This window comes from Dicentrarchus labrax, unplaced genomic scaffold (assembly GCF_905237075.1).
Source record: "Dicentrarchus labrax unplaced genomic scaffold, dlabrax2021, whole genome shotgun sequence".
In the NCBI taxonomy this organism is placed as follows: domain Eukaryota; kingdom Metazoa; phylum Chordata; class Actinopteri; family Moronidae; genus Dicentrarchus; species Dicentrarchus labrax.
In genome coordinates, this window is record NW_026136719.1 from 11,127,211 (window position 1) to 11,142,081 (window position 14,871).

Below are 14,871 nucleotides of genomic sequence, written 5' to 3' on the forward strand. Positions count from 1 at the left end.
CCAAGGATGTTGAGATTAAGTCCTCCTTGTCACTGAACTTGAACTGTGTTTGTTTGTGTTTGTGTGTGTGTTTGTGTGTGTGTGTGTGTGTGTGTGTGTGTGTGTGTGTGTGTGTGTGTGTGTGTGTGTGTGTGTGTGTGTGTAAGTGTAAGTGTAAGTGTAAGTGTTAATGTAAGGTGTTTTCTTCTCCACAGACATCCAATCCAGTAAGCACAAAGACCGGAGGAAAGGCTCTCTGGACGTAAGATCTACAACATCTCGGGGGAGCGATGGTGAGAGTGAAGGGAGATAGATAATGGAAACTCTGGGCGTTTCTTGTCAGCTTATGAAACCTTCCCAGTTGTTTGTTTGCATCAAGTGTTGATTGGACACACACACAAACACACTCATTAGGAAGTGGTTGGAAAACTGCGACTTAATTTGTTGTTGAATTTTATAATACGGGATGTTTTTGTGTGTTTTTTCTTCATCCCGCCAGGGAGCTCACAGCGAAGGCACTCCTCAATGGCCCGAATCCACTCCATGACTATAGAAGCTCCCATCACGAAGGTGGGTTTATCGCCCTCCTGATCATCCCTTACAGCATCTATCATGTGATTATCACTTTGTACTGATGTTTTGTATCTCATGACTGAACTCTTGAGTTTTGAAACTGCCACAACCGCCATGAGCACTTCTTGTACAGCTACGTGCACTGAGGCTAGAGGCCACGCATACCATGTCAAGGCGAGATAGGCTGATGAAATGCCACATTTCATGCACAAAGCAGGAAAGCATGTTGGACCAGAATGACCTGCTGTTTCAGTGGTTTATGTAGTCTACAGCCCGGATAGCCAGAAACAGAGAAAAGTCCCTAGGGATGGTTCATATGACACACTGCAGTTCCACTGCTGTATCATTTGACTGTGTAGTCAGTCCCTGTAGGCATCCTCCTCTCCAGAATGAAGCACTGATAGGAATGGTACTGTGTGCATATGTGTGTATGTGTGTCTGCTAGAACTTGTGTTCTTGCACATGTTTGCTGATCTCGCAATACATGCCATTGTTAGAGCATTCATAACCTCCAAGTTCAAATTTTTGGACTAAAAATGTAAATTTCACTGTTCGTTTTCTGAGCATCATCCTACACTACTGGACTGGTCCAATCTTTTTTTTTTTTTATCACTTTTATTTTAAAATAAGATTTTTTTATTCATGTTTAACACTCTTATTTAAATTAATAGTTTGATATTTCAGGATATACTGTTGCTTAGGTTTTGATGGGAAGATGAATTCCATCTGTTCAATTTGAAGATAGAGCCAGAGACTGGTAACAGGGTGAAACATCTTGTCTGGTTAGGGTTAAAAAAAAGATCCATCCTCCAGCTGCTGTGCTAACTTTCTGGTGGTTAGGTTGACCACATCACACCTGTTTTAACCCCTTTTTACACTGGCTCCCAGTATGTTTCAGGATCACTTGTAGCATCTTACTAATTAATTTTAGCGTTCTAATGTTTTTATATTTGTGACCTTGTAGTGCCTTATAAGTCTGCATGTCTAAAACTACAGAACATATGCTGATTTTACCTGAATTGTGTTTCTTTTATGTTATCAGAATTTGCTTAGCCTTATTTTTTTCTGGTCCAGTAAATTGTATTGTATTACATAGTATATGTTTTCAGTTTGCTTTTATCATTGTAGTTTGAAAAGTTCTTAATAAATATATTATTATTATTGTTAATATTATTATTACTTATTTTGTCATCCAGGTAATCAACATCATCAATGCAGCGCAAGAAAGCAGTCCTATGCCTGTGGCAGAGGCCTTGGATCGGGTACTGGAGATCCTGAGGACCACTGAGCTCTACTCCCCACAGTTAGGCACCAAGGATGAAGACCCTCACACGAATGACCTTGTGGGGGGGCTCATGACGGTAAGCAGTGAGTCCTTTTAGAGCATGAGGGTCCTTCGAGAAGTCTGAAACACCCAAACAGCTTCCTTCCGCTACGAATGAATCGACTCCCATATGATAACACACGTCAGAGCATTTGCAGAATTCCACAGTGATAACACACATGTCTACATGAATGTCCATGAAGCGTTCACTGCGAAGGCCCATGATAATGTGTTAAATGACAGAAAGAGAGTGTCCGTGTGTGTGTGGACTTTTGTTTTTGTAAGGATTTCTGTTCATATTTGTCGGAGGGAGAGAGAGACAGAGAGAGAGAGAGCGAGAGAGATCAACAGACAGCAATGGTGAAGTACAGAAGTAGAAAGAGTGCCAAGTTGGCAGTCTTGGCAACAACCCCAGAGGAAGTGTTAGATTGTCCTTTGTGCTCCTGTAGGCTGGAGAGGAAAGCCCACCCCACCCTCTCTTTCTCCCCGTCCACTGCCCCCCCCCTCTCTCTGCACACATGCACACAGTCACACTCACATGAACCTCTTCCTCTCGACTCCACAGGCCTGGAAACATCCTGTTCTTTGGATCAGATGAATAAGCATGGCTTTACTTATACATGTACACATACACAGAGGCAAAGATTTGTTACACACAGTCCTTCCTCCCCAAAAGATTTGTTCTGCATAAGTGATAAATGCTGATGAAACCAGAAAAACATGAGGTGTGAGTTCAGATTTAGATAATTATTTATGTATGGTCACATTGGTTTATGAAGAGCCTGGTTGCATATTTACTTTATCCTGTTTGTTGTGGTGAGATGTGCTGGGCCTGAACTCAGAAGACCTAGTGAACATTAAGAGAAGAGCTGTCATCTTTGTGGGGAGAAAGTCTTAAAATAACCAGTGTGTACAGAGGCAGCGCCACCATGAGACAATGCTCGGGTCAAAGATGAGCCTGTCTCCTCTTCCTTTTTCACTTGTGAAGTAAACATTTCACTCTGCGACACACGCCCAAGTACTCACTAACGCCCAAAATATATATATTTTGCACCAGAGTGACTGGGTGATATAGGACTGTCACTTGCAAAGCTGACAAGTGGTAAAAATGTTGTTAGAGAGGTGGAGGCCTTAATACTCAGTGTTTTATTTTCATGTTGTTTTTCATGACATAAAATGGCCTGGGGAGACATAACAATTCCATTTTTAGTTCAGAATGATTTAATTGTAGCTTCTTGTCAGAGTAATTGTTTGAGAGACATATTTTTTAACAATATTTCAGTCATGTTTTTCATGTTTCAGTCAAACGTAATGGATGCAAAACTTTCACAATTTCTGTTGCAAACATAAAACAGAGCAGCTCTGTGGGGCTGTATTCAAGCTAAATGCTACCATCAACATCCTAAGATGCTAATATTTAGCAGGTATATAGTGTACCATGTTCACCATCTTAGTCTAATCATAGTTAGCAGTAACATTTTGGACCTGATAATGGCAAAGTTAAGAGTGAACAAAGTGATTACAATTCATCCTGTGAAAAACATGAATGTTTGTACCAAATTTCATGCCATGGAAAGTCAGGGGATCACCACCATCATTAGGATTCCTCCTCTGGGGACCATGAGGTCATGTTCTCAGTATTTCTTTGTCTGTGTGAATTTAGAGGTTTTATAAAAAGTCAATTTCTTCTATTAATTCTATGAAAAGCTTACACATGGTTTGTATTTGTAAGATGATTTTTAGACGATGTCTTAATTTGACTATTTTTAGGGAACTAAGTATCATTGAGTACACTACTTGAGTCACACTTTGACACTTGAGTGACTAAACAGTTGGATCGCCCTTTACCTTCCCATTTCTTAACACATAGTCTATTACTCACAGCTGATACAAATCACAGTTCCAGAAGAGCCGGATCATTATACTTCCAACCACTGAGAAGCAGTGTTTGATTATTTGGGTGATGAAGTGTTAACCCACTTATAAGCTCCATTTACTATCACAGTGTGCAGCACTGCCCAGAGGAAGACAAATGTCATATTGGAATAATTTACTGTAGATTATCTGACATATGTACATAAATTATCATGGTGTCATTTCTGACACAACTATTACAGTTCATAAATATGGTAATCATTTTCTAAACTGCATATTGGATTCATTAATAAGCTCAGCTTGGCTGCCTCATCCTTCCACTCCCTCTGTGGGGGAACAATATGAGGTGTCAACATAGCTTCCAAAATATTGTGTCATAGCACAGATGAAGGGACACTCATAAAAGTGGTAATATGGAAAATCCATGTCTTTGTTTCCTCTTATTTATTATTACTAGATACTCATGCTGCTTTGAGGTGATGAAAAAATGATGTTTCTTATCTACTTTTCTCATGAAAATTCCCCCTGACTTTTGGCTAAATCTGGGTATCATTCATGTTGTTTTAATGGGTCAATGAAACATCTGTGATGGTTGAAACCCATATGCAAGTCACAGCAACGTAACTGGTCTCAACCAGCTTTTTTTGCTCCTTTTTTAGTCCACGCTGATGTCTGTGTCAGTGCTGTAAGCTTAATTTAGCACAGATCACTTTTATATTAGATCTGATGTAAGAGTAAATGTCTCAGTCAGACAATTGAATCTAAAGCATTCAAACAATTTCACTGTCTAAATTATTTTGACGGGCCTTGCAGTTTTTTGACAGAGATCATGTGTTCCTGAAGCTGAGCTGAACTCCTTATGTGGCTGTTCAAAAAGGACGAATTTATGAATTGTATGTATGCAGTCAGTCTTTTACACTTGCTACCTCAGTCCCTGACACTTTTTTTCTTTCTTGTTCACAGGATGGTTTACGCAGATTGTCAGGAAATGAATACATCTTTTCCACAAAACGTAAGTTTACATACAGCATACAGAAGAGTTGTATGAAGTGTGAAGTTATATTTATTTTTCCCAGCTCTGTTGCTATTTAAAACTAAAAAAAAATTGTTTTTCTTCTGTAGTTCATCCAGTGGTAGTGAACAACATGTCTAACCTCCCACTTTTTATCTGAATGCTTCCTTTGCTCACAGAACCCCACCATATTCCCAGTCACCTGATAACTCCTCTGTCGTTAAACGACATCCCCCCTCGCATCGCCCAGACCATGGAGAATGAGGACTCTTGGGATTTTGATGTCTTCAACTTGGAGGCTGCAACTATGAAACGGTGAGGCAGCAAAAGAGTTAAGGGCTACAGGAGGGACTGTGTCTAATTTTATTTAGTGTAGAGGGAGAGCTTGGGATGAGATTTTTGTTAAACTAGCATGCTGAATCCTCCCGCAGGCCTTTGACCTACTTGGGCCTGAAGATCTTCTCCCGCTTTGGGGTCTGCGAGTTCCTAAACTGCCCTGAGGCCACTTTGCGCTCCTGGCTACAAGTGATTGAAGCCAACTACCACTCCAGTAACTCCTACCACAACTCTTCTCATGCAGCTGATGTATTGCACGCAACAGCATATTTCCTCTGCAAGGAGAGGGTCAAGGTAAATTAACAAATAGTGATCATTCATAATAAAGCATTCTATTTAAATAAAATATAGGCCAGATATGCAAAACATGGTGTGACTTTTGCTTTCAGAACATTGCTACTGCTCCACTTTGCTTAGGCTAAAGGTGGTGTTTGTTAATTAGCCAGGGGACAGTCAGGGGATTAGTCAGTATTTCTGATAATAGCTATTTTCAAACAAAATGCCACAAATTGAATTAATTTTAATTGGAGCTTTCTTTGATTTATTCTATACAAAATGACTGCTAACAAAATAAGCCATTTGAAGATGTTACATTGGGTTTCCAGGATGTTGTGATGGCCATTTTTTTACAATTTATTAACTATTATCGGACACTTTGTAAACCACAGTTAACGGTTAATTAATTAAGAAAATTATGAGTTAGCAGCTTTATTACATATCATTGGTTTTGGGCCCAAACACCTACGGTATCTTGATGTTGGGATTTTCTACTATCAAGCACAGCTCTCCGCTCAGTCTTCGGAGTCGGGTGTCCTGTCTGACTCTACATAATCAAGTCGTGGTTTTGCCCAAGTGTGTCAGTGGCTCAGTAACTGGTTTAGGGCATGCACCGGCTAAGCTGATTACCAAACTGTCTATTTCTGATCTGAATGATCTTTCATTGGCTTAGCCAGTGAACTGTAAAGTTACATCACCCAAGGTTAATGAATCCCTGGAACAGGTTAGAAGGTCTGTTATGTTGAAAATTAATTTAAAAATGCAGAATTATATTCTTTTTCTTCTTCTTAACTTACACATTTTAACTTTTTATATAGTCCTGTGACACGCGATGACAAACTATCTAGCAAACAATAAATTACCTCAGAAATATGATGCCTAAAATTACAAATAGTTGAGTGCAGATGTTTGTTCTATAATATTGTATAGTCAATATTTTACCAAAAAAATAAAAACAATTTTAAATCTACAATGTTCTGCACACATTTTATTTATTTTCTTCATGTAGCGGTTCATTGTGTATTGTGTTATCCTATTAATAAATCATGATTGTCATTCACAATGTTGAGCTACTTCTTGGTTAAACCTGCAGGCTAGAATAGAATAGAATAGAATAGAATAGAATAGAATAAACTTTATTGTCCCCGAGGGGAAATTTGTCTTGGGCACAGTGCTACAATTTGTTGCTTCACAGAAACAAGCATACCTCAACAACAGACACACATCAAAAAACAATTACAAAATCAACATAAAAACATCTCAAAACATGGAAGACACTATACATTGTGGCAGCTTAAAAAGGGACTGTCAGAGACTTTAAGAATTAAAGTGCTACGGTGCTGGTTTGTTTATTGCACATTGCCCTATTGCACTACGGGCTAAGCTGCATGCTCATCACAATTGTGTAGATTGTGGGATGTGACATGTCTGGTGAATGTAGAATAAGGTTAAACTGTGCCAGCGCTTGGCCTAGTTTCTCATTCAGAACTGCCAAACTTCACTCCTGATAACAATAGGACCAAGGTAGTAATATACCAGATTTCCCAGTTTCATGCTTTTCATGTTGTTTGCCCCAACAGCAAAGTTTGGATCCCATTGATGAGGTGGCTGCCCTGATTGCTGCTACTGTGCACGATGTGGACCACCCAGGCCGCACCAACAGCTTCCTGTGCAATGCAGGAAGCGAGCTGGCCATCCTCTATAATGACACAGCTGTGCTAGAGAGCCACCATGCTGCACTGGCCTTCCAGATCACCACAAGAGATGATAAGTGCAACATATTCAAAAACATTGAAAGGTAGGTAGATGCCTTGCACAAGGGGTCTAAGATGTCATGATTTGTTAATGTCTTGGCTGTTTATAGCTCATTTGAAGATCACAGGATCAAACACAAAAAATAGTTTCCATAGTTAATGGAAAAAGAAGAAAAAGAAGATATACTTTAATTGATCCCCTAGGGGAAAAAGCCTACAACACTCCAACTATCAATCAGATAAGTGCATTGTGTGATTTTGTGTGTCCAATATTCACTTAATAATCTCCACTTTAAAAGATAATTATTATATTCTCATTTTTGGCTGAACTTTAATTTAGTCCAAATTAGGTGAATTTTTCAGACTTTTGAGTTTATGCACGATGACAGCGATTACACTGGAACCCAGCTGTATGAATATTTTCTGAAAACTGCTTTATGAGATTAACAAATATTCACTCTAATGTATCAACATGCAAGACTGAGAAAATGTATATTTTGTGTGAAATTGTTTGTGATACAGACGTCATCTGAAGCATCATAGGGGATAAGCTAAGTCTGCCAATGAAAGCAACACTGTGTGCGTGTGTTGACAGCAGCGGGGTAGTAATGTGATTTGAGTCCCAAAGCAGAATAGCTCACATGTGCTGGTCCCCTCAGAGGGGGAAGGTGAACAAAGCATCCATTCATCGCCACTGTCACTGCAGTCATAAGGGGAAAACTGTTCACACGGGGTTCCATGCTATTTACCACACTGTCATCTCACTCTCTCTGTTTTCTCTTTTTCTGCTCTCCCTGCCTTCCCCTCCTGCACCCATCTGATTTCTGCCCATCTCTGTCTTTCTCCCCCTCTCTCTGTCTCTCTCTCTAGGAATGAATATCGAACACTACGACAGGCCATCATTGATATGGTGCTCGCAACTGAGATGACCAAACACTTTGAACATGTCAACAAATTTGTCAACAGCATCAACAAGCCACTGGCTGCTCTGGAGGAGAATGGGGTGAGATTATAAATGAAATCCACACTTTTAAATGTTTTTAGATTTCGTCTCTCTGTGTAGAAATAGTAAGTACTAATTTTAGCATTTTTTTTCTAAATACATCAGTGTTGTGCATCAGAGCAGGAAGGATACACAGGAGCTTTCAGACACTAGATAAACACTTTTGTAAAAAAAACAAACAAAAAAAACTATTGTTATCTCATTCTGTCACCAACAGTATGAAAGCAATAATAGTATAAGAGCTTGAGAGATGATCATACTGGTTCAGGGGACTTGTCTTGCCTGTTGTTGGCTGGGCACAGATATCTTTGTGGGGAGAGAATTTTACAACTTGGTACCATCTTTCTCGTCTGTGTGTGGAATGCTCAACACAGACATTTAAAAGCTGTCTTGGTCTTTAAAGGCAAGAATCATGTGAATAAGTGATTTTATGCTTATTTTTCCCTGAATTATTTTACTGAATATAGCGACCTTAAGGACTGTTAAACAGAAGTGTTTGGTATAAATTGTAATGGAGTTTAGGTTGATTATAAATAACAAATAATTTGAAAAAAGTTCCTTGGTCTCCTTCATGTCTCAAGGTTAACTGAATTAAAGTATATGTGACACAGAGACCTCACTTATCTTGGCAAAGCAAAACAGACCTTCTGTATTTCTGTTTAACATAATTGTCCGTGAATACAATCTTGAGGCCTACAGTGGACTGCAAATCATGTGACTCTACTTTTTTTTTTTTTTTTTTTTTTTTTTTTTTACATGTAAGTGTTGCAAGAGCTGAATGAACACACACTGAATACAGACTCTCCTTCTCCATAAAGAAAACCAGAACTTTTATCAGCTGCCAGTGCCATGTTTTCCCAGAGTGCCATGTCTTTTATCTTCCCAGTTTGGTTTATGTACAAACACAGTCAGTTATCTTTAAAAGTTGTTCAGTTGCTGTGTGCTCTATGGAGCTGTCTATTGCCACTAATAAGCATTACTTCAGTTGTCTTTGTGCTAATGGCCTGCTTCTGTGTTTTTAGGGAAACGGTGACGAGGAATCTGTAAAAAGCGTTCTGACATCCCCAGAGAATCGCATCCTCGTCAAGCGGATGCTGATTAAGTGTGCAGACATCTCCAATCCATGCAGGCCTCAGGAGCTCTGTATAGAATGGGCCGGACGCATCTCAGAGGAGTATTTTGCACAGGTAATTAGAAAAAAGAACATGGCGTTGATGGTGTGGGGAGATTGATCCAGCAGCTGCAGTGTGTTTTTGCTGTAATATATGTATTTGTGCTGTCATTCATGTACAGACGGACGAAGAGAAGAGACAAGGTCTACCAGTGGTTATGCCTGTGTTTGACAGAAACACGTGTAGCATCCCAAAGTCCCAGATTTCCTTCATAGACTACTTCATTACGGACATGTTTGATGCATGGGATGGTAAGACTGCACAGCACGATGCAAACACTACAGATATATACACTGCATTAAATCTGAATTCTATTAGCAACTGCATTAAAGGACCACTGTATCGAATTTAGTGGCATCTATCGGTGAAGTTTCAGATCGCAACTAACTGAATACTGCTGCTGTCTGGATTTGACAGTAGATAAAAAAAAAGAAATTCCTATATTCAGTTGACTATACACTGAACCTCATAAATGTTACACACTGGACCTTTTGAAGTGTAATCATATTTGTTTTAAATACTTTTATACTTACATTTGTACTAAGTCTCAGGGCTGAACCGATTCGATACACTGGATCAGTACCAGTGCAGATTACTGATCTTATGAAGCGGATCAGGTGTTGACCGGGATGTGACTAAGCCATATTAGATACAGTTCCATTGTCTGTGTCATTATAAAATTCAGTGTTTCCATTATCAGTTACATTCATTAAGTCACTCTGGGCCACAAACTCGGTGGCAGTCACAGCAATCCCTGGCCTTGTTTTACCTTACATAAAAATAAATCCATTGATGTACGCATAGAGAGATATACAATTTGGGAAAAACACTGGTATCTGTATTGGGAATCGGTACTTGGTATTGGCAGATATCCTGAGTTGAGGATTAAGAATCGGTACCAGGAGAGAAAAAGTTGGATTGGTGCATTCCTACTAATTTATTTATAAAAATGTATTAATAAGATAGCGGTGTTAATTCAAATAAAAAAGGAAACATTAAAAACAAACTGATATTGAGCTTTTGTTGCATCTCCAGCTTTTGCAGACCTCCCCAATCTTATGCAGCACTTGGACAACAACTTCAAGTACTGGAAAGGCCTTGATGAGAGGAAGCTGCACAGCCTGCGACCACCTCCAGAGTAGGCTCTGCAGTGTCCAACCCCCCGGGACTCTGCAGTCTGGGGCAGCCCTTCTCTCTCGTGCTGGGGCGTCTCTCTCCCTGCCAGCCAAAGGGCCTCCTCGCCTTCACTCTCCTGCTTCTGTAGCACGCCGAGCGTCCACATGTCCGTCCATACAGAAACCACAGAAGGACTTCCTGACAGGCAGTTGCAGCGGGGACATTGCTGGCTTTACAACCCTGTCAGATGAGAACTGTGACAAACAGACACGGACACACAGCATCCTTATGAACTTCTCGTGCCGCTCAGGCATTCGCAGTGTAGCTGGTCAAGTGACATGACTGAGAGAGGCTCCTTACAGGTCTCCTGGCAAAGCATCCGTCCCCTAATTACCACAGTGGCTCTCCTGTCTGGCTGTGAAGTTGCTGTTTAAGTAAAAACTACTTGTTTACTGAAGGAGCGAGCAACACTGGAGGAGTAGATGGAATTGTGGTCTGGATATGAAGGTGTCCCAACACCATCAGGCCATACAATCACCTTTGACCTCCATCCCTTTGCTCGCAGCAAGGCAGGACTACTCCCTCTGCCCCTGGAGGCCACACCATGAAAGAACACTCCACTGCTTTTTTTTTTTTTTTTTTTGGGCAATATACTCATGTGTCCTTCAGAAACACATCCAAGTTGACACGTAGCGGTCATAACAGACATGTGGGAGGGGATGCTTTCTTTTTGGGTCAGGGAGTGGATCTTTACTTTAGGCCACTGCTGAGAGACAGAAACCTCAACATCATGATCATAGGTAACTAATTACAGATGATTTGGTTTGTTAATTTTTCTTAGATGTTTCTTATTTTCTATATTAAAATTCATAAATGAATTAGTTGATAAATAAGAACAAACTGAATTTCAAAAAGAGAGAGAAAAGCCAAAGCTGATGAAGATAAATACTACTATAACTCTCAAAAATTCACAATTATTATTCATATGAAGCATTACCATATTAAACATTTTTATTTTCTTATCAAAAGTACAGTACCAGTTTGAATGAACACTTTTGTATTGCACTGTAAACAATATTAGAAATGTCTACGTCTCAGTGATTTGTCCAGGGATGGGATGTTGCATTGTAGAATAAGCTGTTATTGTTGATCATCAGGAGTTTGTATGTATATGTGAGTGAGTGAGTGAGTGAGTGAGTGAGTGAGTGAGTGAGTGAGTGAGTGTGTGTGTGTGTGTGTGTGTGTGTGTGTGTGTGTGTGTGTGTGTGTGTGTGTGTGTGTGTGTGTGTGTGTGTGTGTGTGTGTGTGAGTGTGTGTGTGTGTGTGTGTGTGAGAGAGTGTGTGTGTGAGAGTGTGTGTGCGTGTGTGTGTTTGGATTGTAGGTGTGGGTGCGTGGGTGTATTCATTGTGCAACAATCCCTTACTCTTGGTTTAATGCTGTAAACCGCTCGACATTTGACAACAGCAGAAATATGTGAAAACATTTTGGACTTGAAAATTTTTTCTCCCAGAAATTTTTGTATCTGGTTTATCCTACTGAAAAGACTGCCTTATTTTATACAATATTTATACAGTACATCCCACTGTGCAACTGCAACGGACATCTGGAGTTTTTATTATAACATAGTCAGAAGGTTATGTTCAAGTAAATCTCAATATTTTTATAGACAATGAATTTTACACTGGATTTGCAGCAAATGAGATCAACCATTATAGCTATCTGAATACCTGTGAATTGGATGGTCATGTAGAGCATGTATACAGAGAACTAAATGGTTAAGAAGGATGTGGATCGCAGAGTTGTCTATCACTGTCTTTAAGCAGTCTCCTAGAGGCCAGCTTGCATTGATTTTTGATCAAACACCATTCTATTTTGGCCACTTGTCCAACATCCTTATGCACAGACCCAGGGAACAGCTTTTTGTTCGAGGCTGGTTTCAGATTAGGATACTAATATATGTTAAAGATTGTTGCTTATTAAGAATATTTCCTCTTTAAACAGTATATAAATGCCATAACAGCTAAGCAAATGATGGTTAATAAGATGTATTGACCATGGTTATCTTTGTTTCTCTCTTATGACAGAATTGTACACTCAATCAGGGGATTTGTTTGTTCCTTCTGATTCACATCTTGGTCTGAAGGCACGGAAAAAAAATTAGAAACTATTCAATGAAAAATAAAATAATGTCAATTATAAGTTTGCAGTCTATTTCCTGCAATGATTCAATGTCTGTCTCTTATGTCTTTCTCTGTCTTTTTTCACTCATTATTAAATATTTGCACTGAGTCTGTCTAGCTATCTAACTACCTCTTTAGGTTACTTGTTTTATTTTGAACTATCTTAATTTTTAGAGAGAAATCTAGATAAGATTGAGATGTTTGAATAAAAGGTTTTCAGTTTTTTGAATGGGGGCAAAAGATACATCTCAAACTACATGGTGGCTGACCGAGAGCCTGTCTTGGATGTCTACTGTGTCGGGCAAAACAAAGCAAAATGGAACTAATTCTGTATATCACCCAGATGGCACATTGTACAAATCTGCTCTCCGTCTTCCAGAGCAGCTTACTGTTGCTTACATTAGCCACCATAATCAACTGGTCACACCAGACCAAGTAAAGTTGTAGCAGCAAAACCCCTGAATGTATTGAATTTATGAAGGGTGTGTTTTATGACTTTTCATTTGTGAAGGGAAGAATGTGTTATTTCTTCTTTACAACGTTACATATTCTTGCTTTAAGGTTGGGTTAGGTTTAGAGCTGCTATGATTGGTCAATCAATTAGTTGTCAGCTATTAAATTAATTGCCAACTATTTTGATAATAATTGCTTTGAGTGATTTGTTTCAGAAAAATATCCAAATTACATCATTTCAATTATTCAAATGTGAATATTTTTTGGTTTCTTTAGTCCTCCATGACATGGAAAGTGAATATTCTTGGGATGTGGACAAAACAACATATTTAAGGATGAAATCTAGGCAGCCCTCGGTTTAAGCACAAAAAAGACTTGGGGTTAGGGAAAGATCATGGTTTGGTTAAATAACTACTTTGTGGCCATGGTTAAAAGAAGACAGTATTTGGTTGTTGGTTTCTTGTCCCATTTATCTACCACAACCTCCTCACCTCAAGGTTTTGCGTTGCTAAAGACGTCATTCAACTTCCACCTTTGTTACTGGCAAACGAGTCAATAATGCACAAAGATGCACGAGGTCCATGTCAGCTAAACATAGACATAGGTTTCAACAAACAACAAATACTTTGTTTTATTATGAGAACAGTCTCTTTCCTCTTTAAAATGTTTTCTATTTTTAAATTATATTACATTGATACAGAAGATAAATGTTCTAGTCTGGTTTGTGTAGAATACTGTCTGTTCATATATTATGCACATTCTGTCATGGTCTACTTTGTACATTATTTGGGGCTAAATACATTTTTGCACTATAATAATTGTTCTTTTTCCAAGCAGAGCACATTTTAGCCACATTTTGTAAAGTCAAACATTGAATGTCTTGATAAAGATTGTCAGAATGGAAAACAAAACAGCGACAACAATAGAAACAAGTCCAGGATTATGGTGCAGGCCTTTTATCCATGACAAAGTCTATAATGTTGTATTTTATAAATATATTAGAATATTGTCAATAAATCAAATCAAACCAAAAAGTGGAACATAGACTGGAGCTGGAGCCGACTGAAGATTTACACAGAAACAGGAAACACATGCTGGAATTCATCTGTTGTGTGGTCTTCAGTTGAAGCAAATGGGAGACGGAGCAAATACTGTTAGGTGGAAATCTAACGTAATGGTACCTTTAACAGCGGCCCAGCTGCTCTTTCTTTTGCCCCAAGGTCCCCTATAGCTTTTTAATTTGGCCATGGTCACGAACGGGGTCCTTAAAGCTGCAGTAGGTCACTTTTAGAAAAATAACTTTTTGTCATATTCGCTATAACGTCCTGACGGTAGTACATGAGACAGACGATCTGTGTAAAGATCAGGTTCCTCTGCCTCGTTCTAGCGTTCCTAATAGCGTTTGCAAGAATCCACCGGGCCTGAACAAAAAAACAACCAATCAGAGCAACAAGAAAGACATAAAGACGCTTTGAAGCTTGAAGATAGTTGAGACTAATTCCCAGGGTCCCGTGGTATCTGTATTTCTGCGAAAACCCCAGTCTGTGGACACTTTTAAAAAAGGGCTTAAAACTTTCTTGTTCAGGCAGGCGTTCTTAAGTTGTCCTTAGATTTTTTTGTTTTTTCTTAATGTATTTTATCACTTGTATTATTATCGGTTGCTGATTTTTATGTGTTATTGCCCTTAGTGTTTTTTGTTATTGTGTTTCTTGGTTTCTGTTGCACTTTGAGATTCTTTTATGAAAAGCGCTTTACAAATACAATGTATTATTATTATTATTATTATTATTATTTGACACCCTGGGAATGAGACTCAA

At 39.0% G+C, this 14,871-nt stretch overlaps 1 protein-coding gene across 1 annotated transcript in view; it reads left to right on the forward strand.

Moving 5' to 3' along the window:
- The window catches only part of pde8a (phosphodiesterase 8A), a 44,357-nt gene extending 31,737 nt beyond the window's left edge, over positions 1 to 12,620 (forward strand). Inside the window, exons 12-22 of the mRNA XM_051379332.1 lie at positions 195 to 272; positions 479 to 549; positions 1,749 to 1,913; positions 4,715 to 4,763; positions 4,943 to 5,078; positions 5,195 to 5,393; positions 6,956 to 7,173; positions 8,000 to 8,132; positions 9,155 to 9,319; positions 9,426 to 9,555; positions 10,340 to 12,620. Of these exons, the coding sequence (XP_051235292.1) occupies positions 195 to 272; positions 479 to 549; positions 1,749 to 1,913; positions 4,715 to 4,763; positions 4,943 to 5,078; positions 5,195 to 5,393; positions 6,956 to 7,173; positions 8,000 to 8,132; positions 9,155 to 9,319; positions 9,426 to 9,555; positions 10,340 to 10,446 (1,451 nt within the window). The 3' untranslated portion in view covers positions 10,447 to 12,620. The remainder of the gene's footprint in view (positions 1 to 194; positions 273 to 478; positions 550 to 1,748; positions 1,914 to 4,714; positions 4,764 to 4,942; positions 5,079 to 5,194; positions 5,394 to 6,955; positions 7,174 to 7,999; positions 8,133 to 9,154; positions 9,320 to 9,425; positions 9,556 to 10,339) is intronic.
- The last annotated feature ends 2,251 nt before the right edge of the window (positions 12,621 to 14,871 follow it).